This window comes from Panthera tigris, chromosome D2, assembly GCF_018350195.1.
Source record: "Panthera tigris isolate Pti1 chromosome D2, P.tigris_Pti1_mat1.1, whole genome shotgun sequence".
NCBI classification, from domain to species: domain Eukaryota; kingdom Metazoa; phylum Chordata; class Mammalia; order Carnivora; family Felidae; genus Panthera; species Panthera tigris.
The window spans coordinates 69,286,511-69,311,200 of record NC_056670.1 but is presented as its reverse complement, the minus strand read 5'-3'; the positions used below and the strand labels follow the sequence as shown (position 1 = coordinate 69,311,200).

General features: G+C 47.8%; 1 protein-coding gene across 33 annotated transcripts in view; it reads right to left on the bottom strand.

Annotated features, from left to right (window-relative positions):
* The window catches only part of TCF7L2 (transcription factor 7 like 2), a 250,272-nt gene that overhangs the window by 118,212 nt on the left and 107,370 nt on the right, over window positions 1-24,690 (bottom strand). For 14 of the 33 annotated variants that reach the window (XR_006209185.1, XM_042960715.1, XM_042960716.1 and 11 more), the window contains one exon: window positions 5,957-6,100. The exons of 17 other annotated variants lie outside the window; for them this stretch is intronic. Coding sequence is in view for 15 of the 16 variants with exons in the window: in XM_042960715.1 (XP_042816649.1) it covers window positions 5,957-6,100 (144 nt within the window). In the remaining variant the exon portion in view is untranslated. The remainder of the gene's footprint in view (window positions 1-5,956; window positions 6,101-24,690) is intronic. 2 more of the 33 variants (XM_042960698.1, XM_042960722.1) reach the window with 1 other exon arrangement.

The window sequence follows — 24,690 nt, the reverse complement described above, 5'->3', positions numbered from 1 at the left end:
TCCTCATTTTCAGCTCCAGTAGAGGGGGCCAGCGACTGATGGGAGAGGACCGCCACGGAAGGACGGCCAGCACCTGAACCTGGCCCCACCAAGGATCCTAGGCCACTTCTATCACCTTCCTCCCGGCAGCAAACCAAAACAGGGCGGGGACATCTTTCACTACTGCCTTTTTTTTATGCAACAGGCTTGAAAGGGGACTTTCGGAGATGTGATGGAGAAAGCTGGCAGCGTGTGAAATGAAGGAGGGAAAACGATCTATTTCCTGGTATTGCCTCTTGCTAAGCTCGCAGCAGCTGAGGTAATTAATACCTTTTGAATAAGGTGCAGAGGACTGGCCTGATAAGGAAGGATGAAAACTGAGATCTCCTACTCTGCTTACCTGACAATAATTGCCCAATAAAAATGAATAAACGCAGCTCCGGAGTCTGGGCTGAAATACGGTTCCTATCTATTCTTTAAAGTCCACGCATCTACCTCAGTGACGTCACTAAAGACACCAAAAGCAGCACTCTGAGAAACAGAGAGATCACAGCAGACAGACAGACACACAGACTGATGTGACAGGTAAGGTCACAGCCACTAGTGCAAAGCATCCACTCCCTCTCTTCAGCTGCCGACCGAGTCATTTGATGGAGGGGGAAACGTGTTAAGGAATAAAAAACAAATCTGAAGGCTAATTTCAACTCTCCCTTGACACAGTTTAGCCCTTTAAAAAGTGATCTGCTGCCTCACAGAATTACAAAAGGGGAGGACCCAACACAATAAACCGTGCGGGTGATAACATATCACGCATCAAAAGCCAAGTCTTCTCTATTAATGACCTTTGTCACATGGGATGCAAAGAAAACATGTGACTCACAGGAATAGGGGAAAGGAGGCAGTCACAAAGATAAGAGCCGTGATACAGCCTGGGGCGTCCCAGCGGATGTGAGGCGGCCCGAGAGGTGGGGACGCAGGGCAGGGGACACTCACACCTTCCACACGGGCGAGCTCCTCAGAGGCCCTCCGTGTGCTCGGTGTGCCTGGGCTTCCAACTTTGTAGACCAGCCTCACCGGGCGGGAGGAAGTAAGAAGTGAAAAGCACAGCATTCACAGCCTGCAGTCCAAGGAATGGCAAACATGTGGGGAATAGGGCCTGGAATGATCCTTTCCCGCTCTGGGCCTATTTTCCCTGTGCAAGCTGTGTCCAAGCTGGGTCAATCACGTAGGAAGCAGGCTACATCATGATGTGCTGGGAATGGGATTCCACTGAGGCATTAGGGATCCCAAGTTGGGCACGACAGTGTCCATTTCTACGACCGAGGGGACTAACGGGTAGAGGAAATCAACGCGTTCGTTGAACCTTCCAAGAATTCAACGGGACGCTTTGCGAGTAGAGAATGAGAGCAAGAGGAAATAACACAATAATGTGGGTGGTCCCGCTAGCGATCCCACCCTGAGAACGAATCTGGCCGGGGGGATCTTGCTGGTGCAGTGGCACAGAATGGCCCAGGGCCGTATGCACGAAGCTACGGGTCCCACGCATCATGAGGGCATTATGGAATGTCTGGACTCATTTTGCCTTGTCATTTCCAACTCACATCCGCTCCCGCCTGTGATGCAACTGCCCTGTAACAGTGGAATTTTAGAGACAGTCTGTTTGCACTGGGGCCATGACGAAGCACATTGAGGGAAACCCACGTCTTGAATGGACAACCATGAAAAGTTTTACAGAGAGTCTCCACTGCACACATCACACTCAGGAAGGTGTCTCCATCGCCAGAGATGTAAAATAAACAGAAAACAATTGCACACAGTATGAGGTGAGGCCCGTCTGTGATTTTTAAAACACACCTTTTGAAAGAATGGAAGGACGTCTGTCACAATATTAACTTGGCCTTTGAGAGGTACTTGTACTGTTTTCTCACTGCTTCTCTACGTCGTCAGGAGTAAGACGACAACTTAAACATTCTAGCTCAACAGAATGCTTGCAAAGTTGCAATGCAGAGACTTATAAAGCAAATACTTCCCTTCTAATGTACTTTGTTGTGTAAATCCAGATTTTCCATATATAACATGTATTGAAAGATAGAGTATGAAGGAAATGAAGCAGTCTCTACGTTTGTTTCAGTGACTAATAAGCAAAAATAAAACTTCAGCTGTGATGCCACGCTTTTTAGAAATCAGACATATAATAAGCCACAGATTTATAGGATGTGGTCTAATAAACCTAAGAAAAGTTTCATTTCCTCCTCGCCAAAATGGTTCACTCCCTGTCTATGCGACTAGCTTTGTAAAGTTAGCAGACGTCTTTTTTTTTGTTAAATGTGTAAATTGAGAGATTTAACGAGCACCAACAATAATGTGCCCCCCTGAATACATGCACGCGCGTGCACACACACACACACCCACACACACACACACTCCCTCCCTCCCATATCCTTAAATATGAAATAAAACCAGCCTCCACGCTAGCAAAAAGGTAGGTTACCCAAAACACCAAAAGGGACAGCGTTTGCCATCTTGTTAATCCAACCACTGATCAGCAAAAATTTATACAACCCCCGAAAAGGGGGGAGCAGGGAATAAGGGAAGGATTCAGACAAAGAACTTTTTAAAAGGTTGCTTGCCAGCATTTCCGTGAAAATAGCATTAACTTAGCAATTACGGGAAAAAAACACTCTTTCTTATCTGAACGCACTTATGCCACGGGTCCCGCCCTATTATGGTCACTATTAGACATGTTAATAGCCCCAATGTAATGACTGTGTGGCTAGCTTTAAAAGGTATGTGAATAGCTAACTAGAAAGAAGTGACTCATGCCGGCCCAGGTGAATATTGATTTTCTTAGTCATAATTACTCAGTTGGTCTACCAACTTTAATTCTCTGGAGGGGAGGGCTCAAGGGATAGACTCCAGCCGCCTGGTAAGAAAAGACAGGGAAGGGACAACGAAAGTTAAGTATGGCTGGGGTACGAAGTATCCTGCGTGTGGCACTGGTGAATGCCACAAAGTCACCCGATGTGACTGTGAATGTCCTGAATCAAAAGCTTCCTCCCAGCCCCTGAGAGGGGAGAGTGTTGAATAGGACCCAACACATCTTCTTTAGCAAGTGGAGGATGGTTAGTATCCTCCCCTGAACCGTGTGCCATTGCCATGGTCCTCATTAACAGCAGTTTTAAGGCTACGCCCCTGTGCCGTGTGCTCCTCAGCAGGTGCTATACTTCCCTGTGGCTCACTTGCAAAAGGGGATCACAGCATCTCCCTCTCAGGGTTGTCGGCGGGTCCCAGAGAGTTACTGGAAGCTCAGTGCTTACAGGAAGCGCCTGGCCCATAGGGGGCGCTGTGTTGCATCTCACTCTGATCAGTACTTCCAGGGATCCTGGTAGCTGCCCCTGGCGAAGCAGGCGAGGCTGGTCTGCCACCCCCATCCCCTTTTACAGACACACGGAGCGTGTCACAGTGGGGTGAAGCCCTTGCCAACAGAGGTGAGGGAAGGCTGGACTCAATCCTATGAGAGAGAGAGGACACACGTGAGCTAGGGCAGAGAGAAGGGGGAGAGAGAATCCCACAAGGGGGGGGGGAGAGGGAGAGAGGGAGAGAGAGAGAGAGAGAGAGAGAGAGAGAGAGAGAGAAGCGGGACTCATCAGAAGCGGGGCCCGAACTCATGAACCATGAGATCGTGACCTGAGCCAAAGTCAGATGCTTAACCGACCAAGCCACCCAGGCGCCCCTACTTCTGACTCTACTCTGGCGTGGGTTCTGCTGTGCTAACCCAGAGCCACCTGGAGCACAGCCACGCTGGGATTTCCCTATCCCACTGCAAATCCTGAACTAGTAAGTACTGCAAATAATACCTAAGTAGCTTCCGTGAAAACGTCCACAGCAAAGCAAGCCCATCGCATGGACACACATGCTCCTAGAACCTTGCCGAGTGTTTGTGCTGGTCGCCAGCAACTCTGGCCAAGCCCCACTTTGTACGCTTCCGCTCACTGGATGCTCACAGCAGCCCCTGTGTGACTCCCCCTTCACCGGCAGAGAAACCGAGGCACAGAGCAGCTGCGTAACTTGCCCAAGTCCCCACAGCCCATGAGGGGGCGTCTGCGTGTCTGGCCTATTCCCGATTTAGGGATTTAGACCCAATGCTGGAAGCGGGGCATATCAGGGCTTCCCCCAGAAGAGGTTTCTGTGTCCTGAGGGCAAAGCGGAGACATGAACGCAGTCGCTGGCCTCAGAGATCTCGAGTTATAAGGAAGAAACCCAGTCTTTCTGTTTCATTTTCCTCATACTCAAAATGGGTGCCTAGTTCTCCTTTATCTGCCTCGTAACTCTGACCAAAGATTAATGAGTTACCATTTGCCAGGCCGCTGGGGCAGGAATAACTATACGTGCGGTGTGTGGCCTTATCATCCAGGGTCAGAATGGACAGCCGGCTGCACTTGTTAAAACCTGGGCCAGGGAGGGGCTGCTGAGAAAAGGCTTCGCTCAGGCCATGGGCTGGTGCACACAGAGGGAGGCCTCCCTGTCCTGTCACACCCAGACCCAGTAAGGAACACGGGCCTTACGTGTTCACCGGCCCAGGAAATTGGAGTGCAGGCACCATCGTGGGTGGAGAAGAGGGCGTTTCCAAAGAGACCAGGAACATCTTCAGTTTTGTTTACATGTGGCCAAAGCGGGGGCCATCACATAGGAAGATATTCACAAGACGCTAACGCACCGAGTTACTAACCAGAGTTAGGACACGTTGCGGTGCACGGGAAGCACCCTCGGTGTCACCTCACGTGGGAAGAAGATACAAAAGTGTAAACAAAGTATGATTCCAATCCTGTGGAACACTTTTAAAGTTTCAACACAGGGATGCCGGGGAAGAAACACAGCCAAATATTAAGGGATTATAAATGGGTAAAAAAGACGGTGGGTGTGCACATTTTCTTCTCTATGTTTCTCCACGTGTTTTCAGTTCTCTTAAAGGGCTGCCTACTACTTCTTACATGAAAACAAGCCGGTAAGGATGAACGAGTACACCTTGTCTCTCGCTGAAGGCAAGACGTGTGTACCCGTGTTACATATTACTCTATGCCTACGCCTGTTCCCTGTTCCCGGAGTCCCAGCGCCCAGCACAGCCCCCAGCACATAGTAGGTGCGCTGTAACTGTTTTTTAAAAGACGTTTCACTAATTGGCTCTTAAATATTCACTTTTCTTAAAACAAAACAAAACAAAACAAAACCTAGCATTAATACAAAATCATTTGCCATTCAGGTCTCAAGAGTTACTTAAAATTTTTTTATCTGCATTGACTCCTGCTTTTCTGAGAACGAAAGCATGTTCTACATGGTCTTTATGCTTTGAGACTACTAATTTGAAGGGAACTGTCACTCCCAAGCACGGAGCAATATGGGGTATTGACATAGTATTGAATTATTTAAAAGAAATTAACAATGCTTCCTGTCCTTGGACAAGCGCGGCTGCGAGGAAAGCCATTCACAGCTGCCTCGGGAAGGTATCACTCACTGCAGAGGACTGAGCATTTCTCAGTGCCCTGAATTCTACAAGAAAATCCTTAAGTTCTAAATAACTAATAACAAAGGCAAAGTCGAGGGAATAACTTGTCTTCCCCTGGGAGCTGTGAAACGTCCCAGGAAATTATTTCCTGGGGGTCAAGTCTAATGGGATAACATCATTCTCACGGAAGCTCCACATGACCCTGGACCATGCAGCCTTTACGGGGAGCCAGGCACCTTGGGTTCACGGGTGCGCCACCCTCCACCCTCTCCTCGCAAACTAGCATTCTTATGGCTATGATAAACCTATCGGTGATCAGAACACCCAGACATCACGGCACCCGATGATGGCAACCCGGAGGGAATGTAGGGGTCACGGTGGGTGCAGCCTGCCCTAACGCGGGGTGAACTTTGGACGGGCGGTTGCATTTCAGAGCTAGCTCATCTCATACCGTCATTCTGCTCCGAGACCTACCTCCAAACACCAGGGCTCCCCAACCTTTTGTAGGGAGTGGCTCCTTTTCATGTCCCTGAAGACTTGAGTGCTGACAGTGAAGTCTGAGGGGGGGTAGAGGTGCTGACAGTCATGTCCCTGAGTGCAGCAAGGGAGGGGGCACTGCTGCCAGGAAGAAAGGGGAACAGAGTGAGGCTTGGGAGGGAGGGGGACGCGGTCACCAAGGCATTCATGGCCCCCAGCCTGACTTTCTTCCCTAACCCACGCTTCTCTACAAACTCCGAGCATGGTTCCCGATGCGACCCCAGGACTCTTCCACCTCCCTGCCTTCCAGCTTGGGGCCCCCTGTAGCAACATCTTAAATACAGCCTCCTTCATGCAACCTTTCTGTTACATCCCTTCCCGCTGTCCCCACCTCTGCCCATCCTTCCCGCAGTGGACACGGCTGCTCCTTGCTCTGAGCCAGCTGGCCAGCACTTTCTCTCTCTCTCTCTCTCTCTGTCAACTTACCTTACTGAATCTTCTATTAATTTAACCAAGTGATACGGCTGATAGTTCTACCCTACAAAAATGCAATCACACACGGCTCCACCCAATACTAACCTAGGGCTATCTGGGGATCTGTCTAGTCACCTTCTCCTCTGCCAGACTACGATTTTGGAGAGGCAACTACGTTTACATCTCTGGACCCCTCGAAAAGATCCGGCAGCACACAGGTACGCGTGCTCAAGAAGCAGGTGCTGTACTCAATTTCAGCCCGGCTGGAGCCTATCGTGACAGCTGCTTCCTTGACTGCCGACCCTGTCGGGGGCTTTAGACAGGAATGTGCACGCTGTTCCTCAACTCCTCACAACCACCCTGTGAGGTAGGTATTGTCATGCCCATTTTACAGAGGAGGAAACTGACTCAGAGACGTTAAGGAGCATGCCCAAGGTCACACAGCTAGTAACTGGCGGAAGGGGAATAGGGACCAGGTCTCAGTCGACTCACGGTGCTGCTGTGTGGACTCGTTTGCCTGTCCAGACATTCCCTGGTACTCTATAAATGGGGTAGAGATTTTAGGGGGCATAAAGAGACCTGGGGTCCAAGAAGGGCTATTTCACAACAGAGAAATATCATTCTGATTGCCTTTTAAAAAAGAAAATGTCTATGCCCTTTGTATGCATGTGATGACTTCTCTACTCCAGTCTTTAAAAGGGTTTATATGAAGAAACAAAAAGTGCCATAAATAAATTCTTCACCCTTCTTAATCCTGAATAACAGAATTCAGGACTAAGAGCATGAGACTGAACTGAGCACAAAACCCAATATCTTATGTTCTGATTTCATCAAATAGCAGCAGAATGAGCATAATGGATGCTAAAGACTCTGGGAGACAGCAAATCGATGGAAATAAAGGACGAATTCTATAAACAGCAACTGTGTTTCCAGAACAATTTACATGGCTACCATATTACCTGGTCCTCCCATAGTGGCAGCAGGGTGGGAGTGGAGGGGGGGGGGAGGGTGTCCAGGAGGATTAAAACCATCCAAAGGCCACATGAACTGCCCAAATGGGAAGGGGTCACATGGCCTGCAAGCTGGTGATACTCCAGGGTCCTAGCTGGCTGCAGCTGTCCCTGTGTCTGGTCTCGGAAAGCCACCATTGCCGGAAGCCCCGAGGTCTGCCCCCCAGAAAGGGCAGCCCAAGCTCCCAGAGGTAGCCCTGGTTGCCCATGCCTGGAGGTCTCTGGTCTCCGTCTGGGAGACAGAACGCCCCACTCTGTACTTCCCCACACAGCGCTCATTTGTAAACAGGAATGTGAGTCATTAGGCAAGCAGGAGTCCATTTTCAAGATCGGCCCAGCTTTACAACTAAGGTAATCTCATTCTGCCTTGTCACAGCGGTGACTCACCTTACTGTCTCCCATCAGAGGTGACATGGTTTAACCCTCCAACTGTTCCTGGAAGGAACCCAGCAATATGAGGGTTGAAATCCCTGTCTGCTCACTCTGTTTTCTAACAAGGTGCTGAGAGCAAAGAGGCAAGGCCCCCAAGGGCAAGTGTCCCAGAGGAGTTTGGGAAAGAAATGTATCTAAGGTTACCATAGACCACGGCATCTTTATTGTCTTCCCATGGCCTTTCCTCGGGTCTATACTCCCACAGGGGCCTGTGGCTTATGCGGATATGTTACTTACACACACACACACACACACACACACACACACACACACACCCCTCCATCTAAAACCCAGATCTGCCATTCCTGGGAACCTCAGAGCCAAATCTGCAGGTCATTTCAACCAATTCTGTAGGCGCTCCTAGCTTCGAAATGTGTAAAATTACCCTTATTCCCTTCTTGTCTTCTGGGCGTACCCTGCTTTTCTTTTTTTCTCATTTCTTTAAATGTTCATTTCCAATCTTTTGGTATAACGTAAAGTCTTCTAAGCCACTTCAAATTTTGGAGGATAAAAAAAATGGCTTCTAAACAAATTCAAATGTATATACAACTACGAAATCATTTTGTGCTGAGAAGGAGCTGTAGCCGAATCTCCCCTTAATAAATATATAACTCATCAACGGATCCTAAAGATTAGAAAGCAGGCATCCACTGAGTTTTATGCTCCGCATCCATTCGTGCTTTTTCTGGTACCAGTACCTTGAATTACTTAGGAGGTACAACCCCAACTCTCAAGCCATGTGGACCCCTCAGTCCAACTGCACTCAACACATCACATCCCCGTCCACAACCACTGGTTCAGACGATAAGATCTCTCTGGACTTCAACCTGTCTTCATTAGGTGACATCAACCCAGAGCCAAGGAGAGAAATGGTGTCCTGGTAAATGGGGGCCCCTGGATCCAGCCATGCCTGATGCATGCCACCCGTGTACTTCTTTGTTAGGAGTTTGGGGTCAATACACTTATTTTGCTCACGTCAGTTTGGATTGGGTTTGGAGAGAGAGAGAGGCATCTTGACTGGAGTAGTCTAGGTCACCTTAATCAGATTAACCTCAATAATTACCCATCCACGGATCAAGGGGTAATGTGGAAAGAAATGGAGACACTTCAGAAAAAGTAAATGAAAACGCCCGTGAGTTTCATGGTCCTGGCATGATGAGGAGACTATTATAAGGCAGTATTTTGGAACAGGCACCTGGCCCCTTTTTAAAATAAGAATGAATATGGCTTGTGGCCTGGGATGGAGAGAGGGGCCCTGAACCACAACACCTACAGGAACTGACACTCGGCCCCCCTGCTCCTCTGGTGCCTCCGATGTCACTGGCTACGCTGCCCTAAGATGTGGTCTCCAGCAAGCAGGAGCCACGAACACTTAACAGCACCAGATCGGCCTCCCAGCTTTCTCCCAAGGCACCGCCTATTTGTGACAGATGATTTCGAAAGACACATTTCGTCTGGAGAAGGTGAAGGTACGAAGCTGTGGCATGTTAAGAGAGAAGGCAGACGGAGCGGATGGCGGGTTTCAATTTCACTGGTGACTCAGCACCTGATGACATGGGGTGCTGACCAGTTCTGGGCCACGGCCACCCAAGACTCAAGATGTGTCACCAAAAAAGTTGTGGTGACATTGTGTATTCTACTATTTTGTCTCTTTGTGAGCTTATAGCTCCTTCCACAAGTGGTTGGGCAATATTTAAATATTAATGCAGCAGAATGGAACCCAATGAGCTAGAAAGTACGATTTGCTTTGCCAGGAAAAATAAAAAGGAAAGGAGGAGTTGAAAGCATTTAAAAAACAAAAACCTGAAAAAATATGAAAGCCTCCAGAGATAAAGATTTCGCATGAAATAATGTTATTCAGATCCAATATGGCGAACAGCTGCTACTGGCTATTGGGAGAATTGTGAGCCTACCTCTTAGAAAGAAAAAACCAAAAGTTTTAAATTCTGTCTCAGAAAAGTTTGATGTGATGGTTAATTTTATGTATTGACCTGACTATGCCATGGGGTGCCCAGATATTTGGTCAAACGTTATTGTGAGTGTTTCTGGGATTTGGGACAAGTTCAACAGACTAAATAAAACCGATGCCCTCCGTAATAATGGGGGTGGGCCTCATCTAATCAGTTGAAGGCCCGAATAACAAAAGGCTGATTCTCCCCCCCCCAAAGAAGGAGGAACTCCTCCTTTTAGCCTGGCTGCCTTCAAGTGGAGCATAGGTTTTCTATGCCTTCAGACTCAAACTGCAACCTTGGCTCTTCCAGGGTCTCAAGCCTGTCAGCCTTTGGACATGAACTACACCATCAGCTCTCTTGGTTCCCGGGCCTTCAAAAGCAGACTACACTACATCACAAGCTCCCCCCATGTCTCCAGCTTGCCTACTGCAGATCTTGGGACTTGCCTGTCTTCATAATCGTGTCAGCCTTACAATAAATCTCCTTATACATACACACACACGCACACGCACACGTGCACACACACACACGCACATCCTATCAGTTCTGTATCACCCTAATATATTTGGGTTGTATTTTTTTATGTGTTTTCTCCCCCCAAGCAAGAGGGAAAGGATTATTTGTGGGTCTCTAGAAGAAACCAGAATTGTGAATTTCTAAGACCCAATGAAATGGGTCTTAGAAATCATGTAATCAATTTCTTTCACGATTTTATTTTAAATCGCTACGTCTAGACATAAAAGGACCTACCCAGGACTATACAGAGAAGAACAAAGCAAAACCGAGACTTTAAAAACTAGGCGTTCAGGGCTCTATAGAGAACAGGGAAGAATCATATTTTGAAAGTGCAACATCTTTGGAGGAGTAAGAAATCCATTTGCAAGAAAAGCACTGGCAAGAGCCATTCCGTTAAAGAAGCAAACTAGCAAAATGACAATTTTTTTTTAATTGCTAAGAGGGGAAAATCCTCACATCTCTTTAACACGTATTCACATATACACCCATGCATACAAACAAGGACGCCAGAAAGCAAATAAGCCACAGCAGCCACCTATCCAACCGTCCGACCCGGTAAGTAAAGCCCACATACACATTTGTGACCTTGGAAAGAGAGTTCAGGTCTGCACGGGTCACGCTGTTCTAGCTTTAACCTCCATCAATAATTCTCACCTCCTGAAGGTGAGGTAACTCTGGTGGGGACTAATTACATTGGAAATACGTTGTCAACCAACTTAACACAGACGCAAAGAAAACTGTAATCAGAGCTACAAACAAGCCACCGTTTTTGTCATTAAATGGTAAACCCAAACCACGACACTGTTGCTGACGTGGCAGGTGGAAAGTAACGTCTGATGTTCACGATCATGTTCCAAAACTGGGAGTGTGTGTGAGTGACGAAGTGTGAGAGTCTACAGGTGCATATGTGTGGGCACACGTGTGTATACTTGTGTGCACGCACACGTAGGCGGATGTCATTGAATACGGAAGCCAATGGCCCATGGCCGGGAATGGCTAGTGGACAGCTCACATACTGAGACTCCTTCTTCCCGTGCCATCGTCGGTGACCCTGAGCCATCCTGCTCAGAGGTGGCATGGGGCAAAACATGATCACCGTCCCTACACTCAAGGGATAGAATGAATGACGTCAGCCTTGGCCCTCAGGGACCACATCATAGTGAGAAAGACCAGGATCCAAATGGAAGGCAAAACAGAATGGACCCAGAAGAAACCCGTGTCAAGTGCATCCCTACACTCGCCCTTGTACACAGCACAGGTCACCTCTTGTCAACCTCAGCACAGAAACAGATGCAGGGCCTCGGAGTCGCTGCCACCTACCTCGCTGTGCGCCCCGCATTTCTGAGGGCCGGTTTGTCACGTCACTTGAGGGTGCCCTCTAAGGGCCCTGCCCACCACCCACAAAAGCTCCAATTCTGCAGGGCTAGCAGAACACAGAGGAGGGGAACTCACGAGGTGCTCAAATGGCTCTCAGTACAAATCCAATGCGCCTCAATTTCTGGACATGGCCCTTATATAACAAGGGGAGACTTGCCGAAGAAAGTTATATCCAAGGAGAAAAGGCGACACGTGGGCAGGAAAGCTTTCTTTTACGAGATAAAAGCTTCACATGGCCCAGAAAAAATATTTTAGGGATACGGTATCATGAACGGGGTTTGAAGCGTCATTTCAAAAGATGCTTATTGGTTAAAAGAAAACGTTGCCAACCTGCTTTGTTTCCTGGGAGAAAAAAAAAATACTTCAAAATAACAAATGTTGAGAAGCTGGAAATAAAACATATATAGTTTTCATTACAGTATCATAAACAACAAAGGGAAAGTGCGTATAAAATAGTTTATTAAACTGCTTCGAATTCTGTGTCCCTCTCTTCTCCTCTCTCTCTGCCCCTCCCCCACTTGCTCTCTGTCTCTTTTTCTCTCAAAAATAAATAAACCTTAAAAAAACTAAAAATAAAAGTTTATTAAAGAGTTTAGGATAAAGTAAAAATAACTTACTTGGGTAATTCTGAACAAGAGATACTTTTACTTTTCAGCTGGTATGAACACTAAATGAGCTTTTTTTTCAATCTTTTTTAAACATTTATTCATTTTTGAGAGACAGAATGTGAGCGGGGAGGGGGTAAAGAGAGAGAGACACACACACCGAATCCGAAGCAGGCTCCAGGCCCTGAGCTGTCAGCACAGAGCCCAACATGGGGCTCGGACCCACGGACCACGAGATCATGACCTGAGCCGAAGTCAGGACACTTAATTGACGGAGCCACCCACACGCCCCCTAAATGAGCTTTTTTTAAGTAAATGTCAAGGCTCTACTGGGACGTAAGGTAATAACTCCAAATGGCTAACCTTAATATTGGTAAATTAGCCAAGGCACGCAAAAAAATGAATGAAGTTCTAACGGATGTCGCTGGAACACTCCGTGAAGTCTTTTCTGAGGCCATCCTAATTCCTTGGAAAGCCAGACACAAGTGGAGTGCCAGTACATCCCTCCCATCTGCCTCCTCAGGCAGTGACGAGGTTCCGCGCTGACCTCAGCACATGGCAAGGGAAGCTTCTCCCTGCAACCAGGCTGCGTAGCCGTGATCCGCATATGGATCTGAGAGTCCCTGCCCCTAAACGTGTAATCTCTCCAGACAGACAAAATGCCGATGAGCTCAAGAAAAACCATGCTCAGCAACTAACTTCGAGAGAACGGGAGTTGATCCACAAGGGCAGGCGTAAACTATCAGCCCGTGCACCTCGCCCAGCAACGACTACGAGGGAAGAGCTGGAGGCAGAAGCTGGCGTCCAAGAACCACAGGCTGCAGAAAGCTGTGTGAATCCGGCTAATAGAGGGTATCTAATGATGTGCCTTTGATGAGATTCCTGCTAAAGGGAGGTTCCTTGTCCCAGACTAGCCTTTGGGCAGGCATGTGGGTCCCTATCGGGCCACCTTGCGCCAAGAGCAGCACTGCGCAAACTCCAGGAGGCAGGGGGCGGGGCGCTGGCTAGCACTTGGCAGCGTCTACCAGCCAATCCTCTCCTTAAAAACCAGCAGAGCTCCTACAGGGGCTGGGTGTGCCTGGGGATCTCGCTCCCACTCAGGCAATTTGGAGCGCTTCACTCTGCGAAAGAAAGCAGCGTTGGTAAACAGCACCCCCCTCCCCTCTCAGTGGAGCCCAAATGTTTTAAAATGCAAATAACAGGTTTCTGGAACAGCCCTGGAATCTCCCCTGGAAATGTTTCATAATTCACCTCTTGTTAGCCACAGGAGCCCCAACTACATTTCTTCTTTTCTCATTTCCACTAACCAATTATTAGCATTAGATACCATACTATTTTCTGCTAATATGTTTCCTGACAACATCAAGCTCTGGAGGGTCTTCTTGGTGCAGTAACTGAGTAACTGTAAACGAGGGCGGATTGATGAGAAAACGTTATTTAAACCTTCTCAGTATTTATGAAAGCAAACCATTTCGGTTGAAATGCACTGTACTAATTGCACAAAAATTTGTTAAATTGACATAGTTTGGTAAAAAAAAAAAAAAAAAGATTCTCCCCAAATATTATGAGAGGAGGGATCACATTGGAAGGATGGAAGGATATAAATATTCACAAGCAACAGATTCCTGCAGGCAGGACGGATCCACATGCCATCTCATTCAGAATGGGGAAAGGTACTCGACAATTTGGGGAAAGGCTGGCCAGCTCCATTCGCTAGCATCCCTGGTTCCAAAATGACACCGGCCCCTTTCTGTCATCCCCAGAAAGAATCACGCTACTGTAAGATAACTTAAGAGGCCACCACTGTTGTCATCGGGCACAAGCCTGGGGCAACCACAGTGGGTCTAAGGGCGGTGGTGATGCGGCAGAAGGCAGAATTGTTTTTCTCAAAGTGGACCTTGCCTGGTCAGCTGCTTGTGTTAGTACAAGTCAGGTTAAAGAGAGAGGGGCGCCTGGTTGGTTCAGTTAAGTGTCCGACTTCAGCTCAGGTCATAATCTCGCAGTTCATGAGTTTCAAGCCCTGCATCGGGCTCTTTGCTGTCAGCAGAGTCGCCTTCAGATCCTCTGTCTCCCTCTCTCTACTCTTCCCTCCCTCTCTCTCAAAAAGAGAGAGGGAGAGAGAGAAACTTGAAAGAGGAAAAAATTCTAAATATGTGTATTTGTGTGTGTGTGTGTGTGTGTGTGTGTGTGTGTGTGTGTGTGTAAGGCAACAGAGACAGTACACACGTGGACTGGAGGAGTCAAACCATCTTATTCCTGTTTCTTCCCAGCACTAAATGGACGGACCCACCTGCTAACGTATAGAGCCCAGAATAATAACCACAGAGTGTCATTTAGATGGCTCTGAAAAAACACCTGATTTTCAGGGTTCTCTCAAAGACCATTAAGGGTGCCCTGCTTCTTAAAGCGAAACTCATCTTCCTAGGTCCAACCTGCGCAGCCAATAAAGAAAAGAAAAGAAAAAAAATCACATTTTCCTTGAAGAGTTTCTCCTCAGAGTACGTAAGGGACATTAATGCCCAAAACAGTCGTGGAGGCTGGTGATCAGAAGTGGTTACAAGGCAGCTGACCCCGGCTGGGTTTTGCACCCTGAGCACAGAGACTCTGCCCTCCGCCACACCAAGCCACAGCACAGACGGGCAGCCAGCGTGTCAAATCTGGACAAAGTGTATTTTCCTCTCTCCAGCATGTCAACATACCTGGGCCTCTGAATATTTACAACAGGTAAAACCAACAACCAAAACATGAACAAACAAGCAAACCGCAGACAGAGCAAAAAAAGACTCCCCAGGCTGGAAATAACCTCACCTGATCACAATCTTTTGGATGCTATTTGCGCGATTAGCACCAGAGGAGAAAATGAAGACAAAGGAGATAGTACCATCAGGGGCGTGCCTGAGTCACTGGAGATAATGTCTTAATCCTTGGCCAACCCAGAGAAAAAGTCACCAGCAATAGTTACTACTTTACCAGATGAAAAGCCTTGCGCTTCAGAGGGACCACGACTGTTCGGTCATGTTCACCCAACATTTGGTTCCAGGTAGAATCTGTTGAGGTTATTAGTATTTGCTCAAATATGAAGACCACCCACAGACTTGGAAATCTGTGCCCTGTAACAGTATTCAGCATAAGAGCACTTCCCCAAAAAAGTGGGGGGGGGGGGATAATTTTGCAAATTAAAGCAAATACGGTCTAGCTTCTATTTTTAAAATTCTGAAGTTTACCATCAGCTGATGAGTAGATCAACACAATGTGACCTATCCACGGGATGGAATATTATTTGACTATAAAAAAGTAATGAAATACTGATAGATGCCACAACGTAGATGAATCTTGAAAACATGCCAAGTGAAAGAAGCCAATCACAGAGGACCACATACTGTACAATCTTATGGGTATGGAGTTTCTGGGGCACCTGATGGGCTCAGTGGGTTGAGCGTCTGACTTTAGCTCAGGTCACGATCTCGCGATTCACGAGTTCCAGCCCCGCATCCAGCTCTGTGCTGACAGCTCAGGGCCTGGAGCCTGCTTCGGATTCTGTGTCTCCCTCTCTCTCTGCCCCTCCCTCGCTCACCCTCTGTCTCCCTCTCAAAAATAAATAAAATCAAACAAAAACAAAAAAACAAAACAAAAATACAGAGTTTCTTTTGGGGAGGACGAAAATGTCCTAAAACTGTGGCAAAGGTCAGAAAACTGTACATACACCCAAAACCATCAAATTGTACACTTTAAACGAGTGAACTGTAATTTAAAAAAAAAAAATTCTGGGGGCGCCTGGGTGGCTCAGTCGGTTAAGCATCCGACTTCAGCTCAGGTCATGATCTCGCGGTCTGTGAGTTCGACCCCTGCGTCGGGCTCTGTGCTGACCACTCAGAGCCCAGAGCCTGTTTCGGATTCTGTGTCTCCCTCTTTTTCTGACCCTCCCCTATTCATGCTCTGTCTCTGTCTCAAAAATAATAAATAAAAGTTAAAAAAAATTAAAAAAAAATTCTGATGTTTCCATTGGCATAATTGCCATGATCTTATCTCTAACTGCTTTTTATTTGAATTCTGAGCACACTTCGTTTGAAACAAACGCACAACTCTGGGAAACAGGCAGGATAAGAATTATTATTCCCATTTTACAGGAAGCAGAGGTCCAGAGAGCTTCTATTTTATTTCCACTGGCTGGCTAGGTTTCCACAGGGCACAGGGAGGAGTGTAAATTCGGGAGGGAAAGGGTGGGGTCATAGGCTTTATCATCCCCCAAATCAGGGAGGGATTGATAACCAGCTCTTGCCGGACGTCTAGAAATTTATATGGTTGCGTCATACACACATGCTACTAAACAAAAGACATTTGAAAATGGCACCTGGATTACTGGAATGCAATTTTCTCAGTAGCATGAAATTCAGGTTAAACAATTTAGCTCAAAAAGCAGGGGAGGGGGAAGAGTCATTTCTTGAGTCGATATCCGGTGGGGTGAAAATACACCCAATTAGATGTGGCCATATAATTTTCACATCAAACATCCTGTGCTCCCAAAGGCAACTAATGGCACAGCTTGCTGTGGATTTTCCCAAGTTTTCAAGAACAGTGACAGCCCTCTTCAACAAAGCCATTTAACATAACAGAAGGTTAAAGTGGGAACCACAAACACTTGCTTTTCTTAATTTACACCTTTCATTTACTTCCCCAGAAATGTCACGGAGGAGCCACGAAAAATTTATGATGCGTTGTCAATAGACGGTTCCTTGTAAGAACAGGATTTAGAAAGCAAAATGGGAATTCTAGAACGTAATCTGGCGCTACACCTTGAAAGGCAGACAAACAAAAACTTTTGAGTACTCTAGGAAGAGCAGGATGATTTGTTTTGGGTCTCTCACTTGGAAAAAAACAAAAGATGATTACAGGAGCGGAAGACTAGGGTTTCTAGGGTTTCGAGAAATGCAAATGGGCTGACTTCACACGCTCTCTCTTCCACTGACCAGGTAGATCTAAACGAACCCACTGCGGGACCACGGCAAACAAAACACGGCTCAAGGGGCTATTCTCTGTGTCACAGGCCTTTTTGAAGCCTGAGAAGCTACTAGTTTTTAGATCATCATGTTCATATAGTTGTAACGCTTATTGGTTTTTTTTTAACTACTCTAATAAACCACCAAGATATTTTTAAGTACATAAGACAACTGGCAAAAAACAGAAACAACAAAAAACAGATTAACCTAAAATGCAGACCTGCAGATTGGTATGTCACTTATTTTCAAATATTCTTTCCCATACCTGAGCCTGTGCTTTCGTTTCAGGAGGGAGGCTGCTCAATAAACACTGACGTTAAAGCAGGATTTCTCAACCTCAGCACTGCTGACATTTGATCATCCTTTGTGGTGGGGGCTACCCTAGCAACATCCCTACCACCCACTAGGTGACAGTAGCATCCCCTTCCCAGCTGTGACAACCAAAAATGCATCCAGACATTGTCAAAGGTCTCCTGAAGAGCAAAATCACCCCAGCTGAGAACCGATGAGCTACAGGTAACTGGTCTGAAAGTATTCCTCTGGCATGGACTGACACAGACGCTCTCGCCTGAAAAAGTACCCAGATCACCGTAGCAGCAACAGCAAAATCATCCAACCCTAATCCAAATCCTCCAACAGCCATCGGGAAATGCCGAAAAATATGGTGATGCAAATGTGCCCGTGAGCCCCTCAGTGACTAGCGTGTCGCCTTCGGCTATGTCCAAGGTCCCGGGAACCCTGCAACGATTTTAATACCGTCCCTAACGTTGTCATTTACAAACGTATGAAGGGACAGTACTAGAAAGATCAGTGTGTGCCTCAAGGTGGAGAGAAGGGGTTCCAGTTGTGTTTAGATCTCTTTAAAATCACAGAGCTTTAGTAATCTGCTGATCTATAATAAATAAGCCAGTCCCCCAAGAAAACTCAAGCTAATCCCTTTCCAGAGTGCGAGGAGTCTGTTGGTAGCCAGCTGGCAAAACCATGACATTTTTACCTCTCATCTCCTTAATGAAAGAATTCCGAACTATAAAATAAAAACTGAAGCCCAAGTTTAATTTATCAATCTAGAATGTTCTGCATTAAGCAGAACAAGGTCGCATTTTGTGCTCCGGGAAGAGAGAGGCGCCATCATCAACACCCTCGCTGACCTTTGAGGGATTAGTCAAACTGACCATCCTCTTAATGCCACGGGTAAGTACTCCCCTGCTGACCAGCACCGGCCAGCTCACCAGCGATGGGACACGAGAGACAAGAGCAGCACTGGATGCAGGGGCACGAGCCCCAGGCCCGTCGTGAGCCCCCGGTGCCTCTGGTCCAGAGCACGGAAATGCTACAGCGCATCCTCATTCCTGGGGTGTGGTTTGTTTTCTGGATGTCGTGCCAGCAGCTCCCGCCCCGAGCCATCCAGGCCAGTGGGATGGGCGGCAGTCTGGCTTAGTGACTCATGCCCAGGGCCCACAGGTTGGGAGGCTTGCGAGAATGGAAACGGCAGCCGGAAGCAGCTCGGAAGGGAAGAGTCAAGGACATCTTGTGACCATTTCAACCCAAACGTCTTCGTGATCACATCAAAACCTAGGCTTTCAGGGTTGACAGTAAGCACCGTACTTCCTCTACAGGCCCCAAGAGGTACGTAAGGGAGCTGGCTGTCTAGGCTGGAAAGGCGCCTGCTTGAAGGACACAGAGACACCGCCCCCCTCACCCTGCCAGGTGGACAGGGCAGGACCGTATGCTGCCCTGGACTTCCATCCACACCCAGGCCACCTGGCTCTGCCCTATGGACACACGGCTGGTCACCAGCATCCTAGGGGCTGTGTCCACCTCTGGGGACACGAACAGTGTAGTCACTCTGGCTCAGGGGCCAAGCTCGTCACTCAGCACTTAACACCTGAATTTATTAAGAAACTTCAAGAACCCTGGTCTCTGCATTTTTCCCCCCAAGACACCAGAAAGGTCTTGGACCCAGTGCCAACCCCCACACCATCACCCTGACATATACAGGGAAGCACACCGTTTGTTCTTTTTCCACCCAAAAGGCAGGAAACAACGGATGGCTAGAGATCAAGGCGAGATCCAAGCCATGAGCCCCCACCAAGTCACCTGCCAGGAAATAAAAACTTCTCATATTCCAGTGCCAGCTTTCCAAGCAGGAACATTTGTATTGGTCCCTTTTATTTAACTCGCTTATAAGCAAGCGACTGATTTGCAAAGCACTTTACCCCCGGGCCAGCCCCCCGACCCACAGGAACCCACTCATTTTGGGAGAGGTGACAGGCCTGCGTGGATCTACACCAGTGCGACCTGCCTGATACAGTTTACATCATCACCAAGCCAGGCCGGCGAGGACCAACCTCAGCAGGACAGGCAGCCAGCTCAGTGGCCGTCAGCTGACGCATAACCTGCACCGTTTCGGGCCCCGCTTGGGTGTCAGTTCAGACACCAGCAAGGTTTGGTCCTGTGCCCGGTCTCAACACTGATAACATTCCTTATGGCTGCTGCACCCGGAACGGAAAAGGTGAAAGGCTCCCCCATCCGCAGTGTGAACCAGGGGAGGAAATCGGGGCGGGGGTGAGAATAGGCAAGGGAAAATGAGAGGTTTCTGAAACTCCCCTGGAGTCCTTTGGCACCAAGGGGCCGGGACCGGTCTCCACATCTGCTCTAACATCCCCAAACGTCACAAAAGACAGGCCCTCCAGCTTCGCCTGCCCGGCGTACCTTCAAAGCCGATCTTGTCCCTAGCGGTGAATGCCAGGTAACCTCATTCCCAACCCTCCTCGGGCAGCATGTAGCCCTCTCCCTACTGGCACTGGAGCCACCAGGTATTAAAAGGAAGGGATCTGTTCCATCCAAGGCCCACATCTAACCCACCAAGCATTTCACTACTAATTCCAGCATCCTCATTTGTACTCAAAAGTTCGCTTGGGAGTTCCTATCGTCTGGCTTCTTGTGGCACACAGGGTCACGAGACAGCATGGAAGAAGCCAAAGGTCATGAAATGCCAGTAGACCAAGGTGCGAAGAGGATAGCTTGGACAAGCTCCCATCAATAGCTTCCCCATTTCTCTAAGTGAAAGGAACAATCACAAAAGACCCCACATCGTAGGATTCCACTCACACGAGAAGCCCAGACTAGGCAAATCCATAGACACAGAGAAGACCTGAGGGGCTATCTAGGACGGGAAGGACCTGGTGAAAATAGAGAGTGACTGCTAATGGACATGGGGGGCCAGGAGGTGGAGTGATGGTTGCACAATTCTGGATATATGACAGCCGTGTATACTTTAATGGGTGAACTGGATGGTCCGTGAATTATATTTCAATAAAGCTATAGGGAAAAAAAAAAAGTCTTCTCACGTTAGCCATAGCAAACATGGGCTTTCAGCTTTCCCTTGTTGAGAGACGCCTTCAAATACGGTCTTGGGGCAGGGGCACCTGGGTGGCTCGGTCGGTTGAGCATCCGACTCTTGACTTCGGCGCAAGTCACGATCTCCCGGTCTGTGAGTTCGAGTCCTGCATCGGGCTCTGTGCTGACAGCGCGGAGCCTGCTTGGGATTCTCTCTCTCCCTCTCTCTCTGCCCCTCCCCTGCTCACTTGCTCGCTCTCTCTCTCAAAATTAAATAAGTAGACATTTTAAAAAATACATAAAAATAAAGTGCCGCCTCGGGGACTAAGAGCAAAGACCATCTGGAGGGTCCCTGGCACATAATCTGGGTAAGTTATGAATCTGCTTGAGACTCAGGTGCCTCATATGGGAGGTAACAGTACCTACTCTAAAACGTCATGAGGATTCCATTTAAAGGCGCCTGTAAAGAGTCTAGCACAGGGGACACGGCAGGCACTCGACAGAACACACACATCTTTCTCAGAGAGAAGAATGAGCAGCTACCTTCACCTCAACCCTGTTGCTCTTCCCAGCGTTCTTTCCTCACTTTCAATATAAGACTCTGTCCAACTTAAAAAATAAATAAAAGCCCAAGGTTTGGGAACTCAGGAAAGGCCGTATCTGCAATGGCAGGTCCTAAAAATACACAACACAACTGTTCCTGCAGGGCTGTCCTCTCAGAAGACCCTGCCCTATTCAGCAGATGGGCCAGAGCAAACAGCCTGGGGAAGATACCCGGAATTATACTGGATTCCGTAAATGGAGGCATTCATAACCGGTTCTTAGCTCGACAGTTTAGCCCTTACGGTCTCCTTAACAAGGGAAGGGAGAAAATTAACGAGGAACATCTAGTAGATACCAAAGGGCTGAGAATTTCACACCACTCACTGAGTGCAAAACTCAATTACTAATTAATAACTGTTTAAAAAAGTGACTGACTCCTGCAAATTCCCCCAGAGACCTCTCTAACACCACCCAGTCAAGCGATTCAGTGGGAACTGCCGTCTTCTTACATGATCGCCCTCCTCTCCTGGCCTCATTGATTCAGAAACAGCACCAGACCCAAGCCAGAATCTTGCCCCAGAACTTTGTCTCAGTAAATCTGGGGCAAGAGTCCCACCAACCTTCAGCTGAAGGTGAAAGCCCATGACACTACCCTTCCTCTGGACCTTCCGAGGGTCCAGAGCTTCAATAGAAGCAAAAGAAGACAACAAGGAGAGAGAGAGAGAGAGAGAGAGAGAGAGAGAGAGAGAGAAGGGACACACTTGTAGGTGTCCAATTACTCCACCACGGGAGGATTTTTTTTTAGGTTTTCAAGAAATGGGGACAGGATTCCAGATTAAGTAAATTTTCTACAACACGCAGGTACTAAGGAATGGGGCCGAAACCCTCGGCCCGCCTATCTGGCTCCAAAGTCTTGGTTGGTCTGTTTTGCTACAGCATACCAAGCCACTGCTCCTACTAAAATGCTCTGCCCTGAACAAGGCCCCAGAGCATCCACGGAGGCCCTTAGAGGTTTCACAAGGTTGTCTCCGAATACGCATGTGCACCTTCGAACAAGTCAGCTGCAAACACAGAAGGTGCCTTCTCCCACGTAAGCACCAACATGATTAAATGTGGACTCCTGGAGGCCTGTGGCTTTGTGTGTGACAACAGGCATGTGGATATGGCCCCCACCCCCCACCCCCCACCCCGCCACAACAGCTCTATCGCTAGAGATAACGGAACACGGGGCTTCGACACTGCAGATGTTAAAAGACAAGGAAGACACCACACCCACACCATCTCTGTAGAATTTATGCTCAGAACACGGCGTCAGAAATTAGCAAACGGACCTCTCCACAAAAAGCATCAAGCACTAGTATTCTCCACAGCTGGTTTCATAAGGAATCTCAACCGGGTTGACTCATCAGCCCTTGCAGATCTCAATGTTAACAAGCAGATGTGAGAACAGGGGAAGGAGATGCCCTGGGTGAACACACTAAGCCCCAACTGTATACACAGTCTCTCGGCACGCAGAAGATCGTACTGGTCTACTTAATTAGGCACGTCCCAAGTCTATTTGTGAGGAATGCCTGAGTGTTGAGTTGTTTGGACTGCCCCCAGCACATCCTCCTGGAAGGCTCCTCTGACTTAGGCAAACAGAAAGAAACAGCTTTCTGTTAGAGACACGCTTCCCCCTCTGAGCTAGACACGCCATTGGTAGTGCCTACCACACCCATCACCGCTTCCAAGGGGGTCTACCCCACCCTGTACCACGTGACAGGCCCTCCCTAACTGGACCGGAGGCAGCATCGTACCCAAGGACAGCCAGCCAAGGCTGCGCAGTGGTCAGTGATGTCAACGGGCACAGACACACCATCCCAACAAGGGTGAGCAGGGCCAAATTCTTGTTCTTGGTTTTTTGGGGTTTGTTTTGTTTTGTCTTCTGGGGTTTTTGTTGTTGTTGGTTTTTTAACTGCTAACTCAGAAAGAACTGGAAGCCAAAGGGAAAGGGATACAAAGAAGGAACCTACGAGGTGGATGGGCCAAGGTGGAAGAGAGCGTGGAGGTTCCGCAGAGCAGGGCTGGCCTGCGGGCGGGCAGGTCCAGAGCAGGCACTCGACAACGAGAAGAGAAGCGGCGAAGGCCCAAGTGTCAGGCAACTCTTCTGCTGAGATCCCTCCAACAGCCAGGGGTCCAGAAGAGACCCCATTTCCAGGCCTTCCAGAACCGACCTCCAGCAGCACCTGTTTGTGGTGACTCCTGTCCGTGTCTCTGCAAGGCCCGGATGCCAAGGCAGAGCATCTCGCTCTTGATTCCATGGGTAGCCTTATAATAAACTCCACATGACTCACAGTGACCAATCTGCATCCCCACAGTCCCCAAGGCCCACGTCCCACCCCTCTCCTGACGTCCTGGATCACTCACAAGGGCTTCTGGGTAAGCACCGTTCAGGTGGGCCAATCTCTAGCTAAACAAATTGAGTCTCCATCAACTGTCAACAGTGAGCAAGGACATACAAAACCTTTTTGTACAAAATAAATTACCGCGTTTTACTCAGTCAGAGCATTGTGTCCAAAATGGGAAGCTGGTGTAAGCTTCATCAGCCTTTTTCTTTTTTTTAAGGAGAGTTAAATCTAGACTGTTTTCACATGTGATAAATGGTCTCCCAGGACTGTACCTCCTCAGCAGGTTTAATAAGGCACTTAAGATTTTAAAAAAATAATAACTTTCTGAAAGGGACTTCAGAGTTTAACTGAAGTCCATAAAGTTATATTAAATGTCATGGAGGAAGACTTTGTACCCAGTTAAAGAGGTTTTTAAAGGGTACCCAGAGATTGAAAAGAGAAAAACAATTAGGAAAATCCTGGTTCTCAAAGATTATGAGGCTCTGTCCATTTTATTTTCCACTTTCTGGTCACAGCAGAGGACACAGATCATTGAATGCCTAAGTTTCCAGGCTATAACGGACCAAGAAAAATCATACGTAACCGCTATTGTTTCTTTTTAACCCGTGAGGTTAAACACGCTAAGACCTGCCCGCAATTCACATGGCAAGTTTCTGGCAAGACTAACGCAAAAGACCAGGCTCACTGGGTCTGAGCCCAAGGAACCGTTCCTTTTTGCCCTGGAATTTAACTTTCAACACATTGAAAATTTCTGTGAAATCTAAACATAATTACATCAAAAACCTAGCATTACTTCTTATGAAATCTAACAGAAAAATATACTGCTTCTCAGAAGCTTCAGAAGAAAGCCCTGGCAACAGAGAAAAATTACAGCAGAGCATTTCTGGGGAGGAAAAGAGGTACAAAGAAGTTTGTGGATAATAAAATCACTTCCAACCCAAACTGACCCACATTTAAAAGTCCAGATCCAATTAATCTGACATTAGTCAATTCTGTGCTGCAGCCCAAGCATTTGAAAATTTACTTTGGGCTGAGTATTACCAGAAAATTCCTCTGCCAGTGGTCTGCAGTTCATTTCTTTGTATGACAACCTCAACGC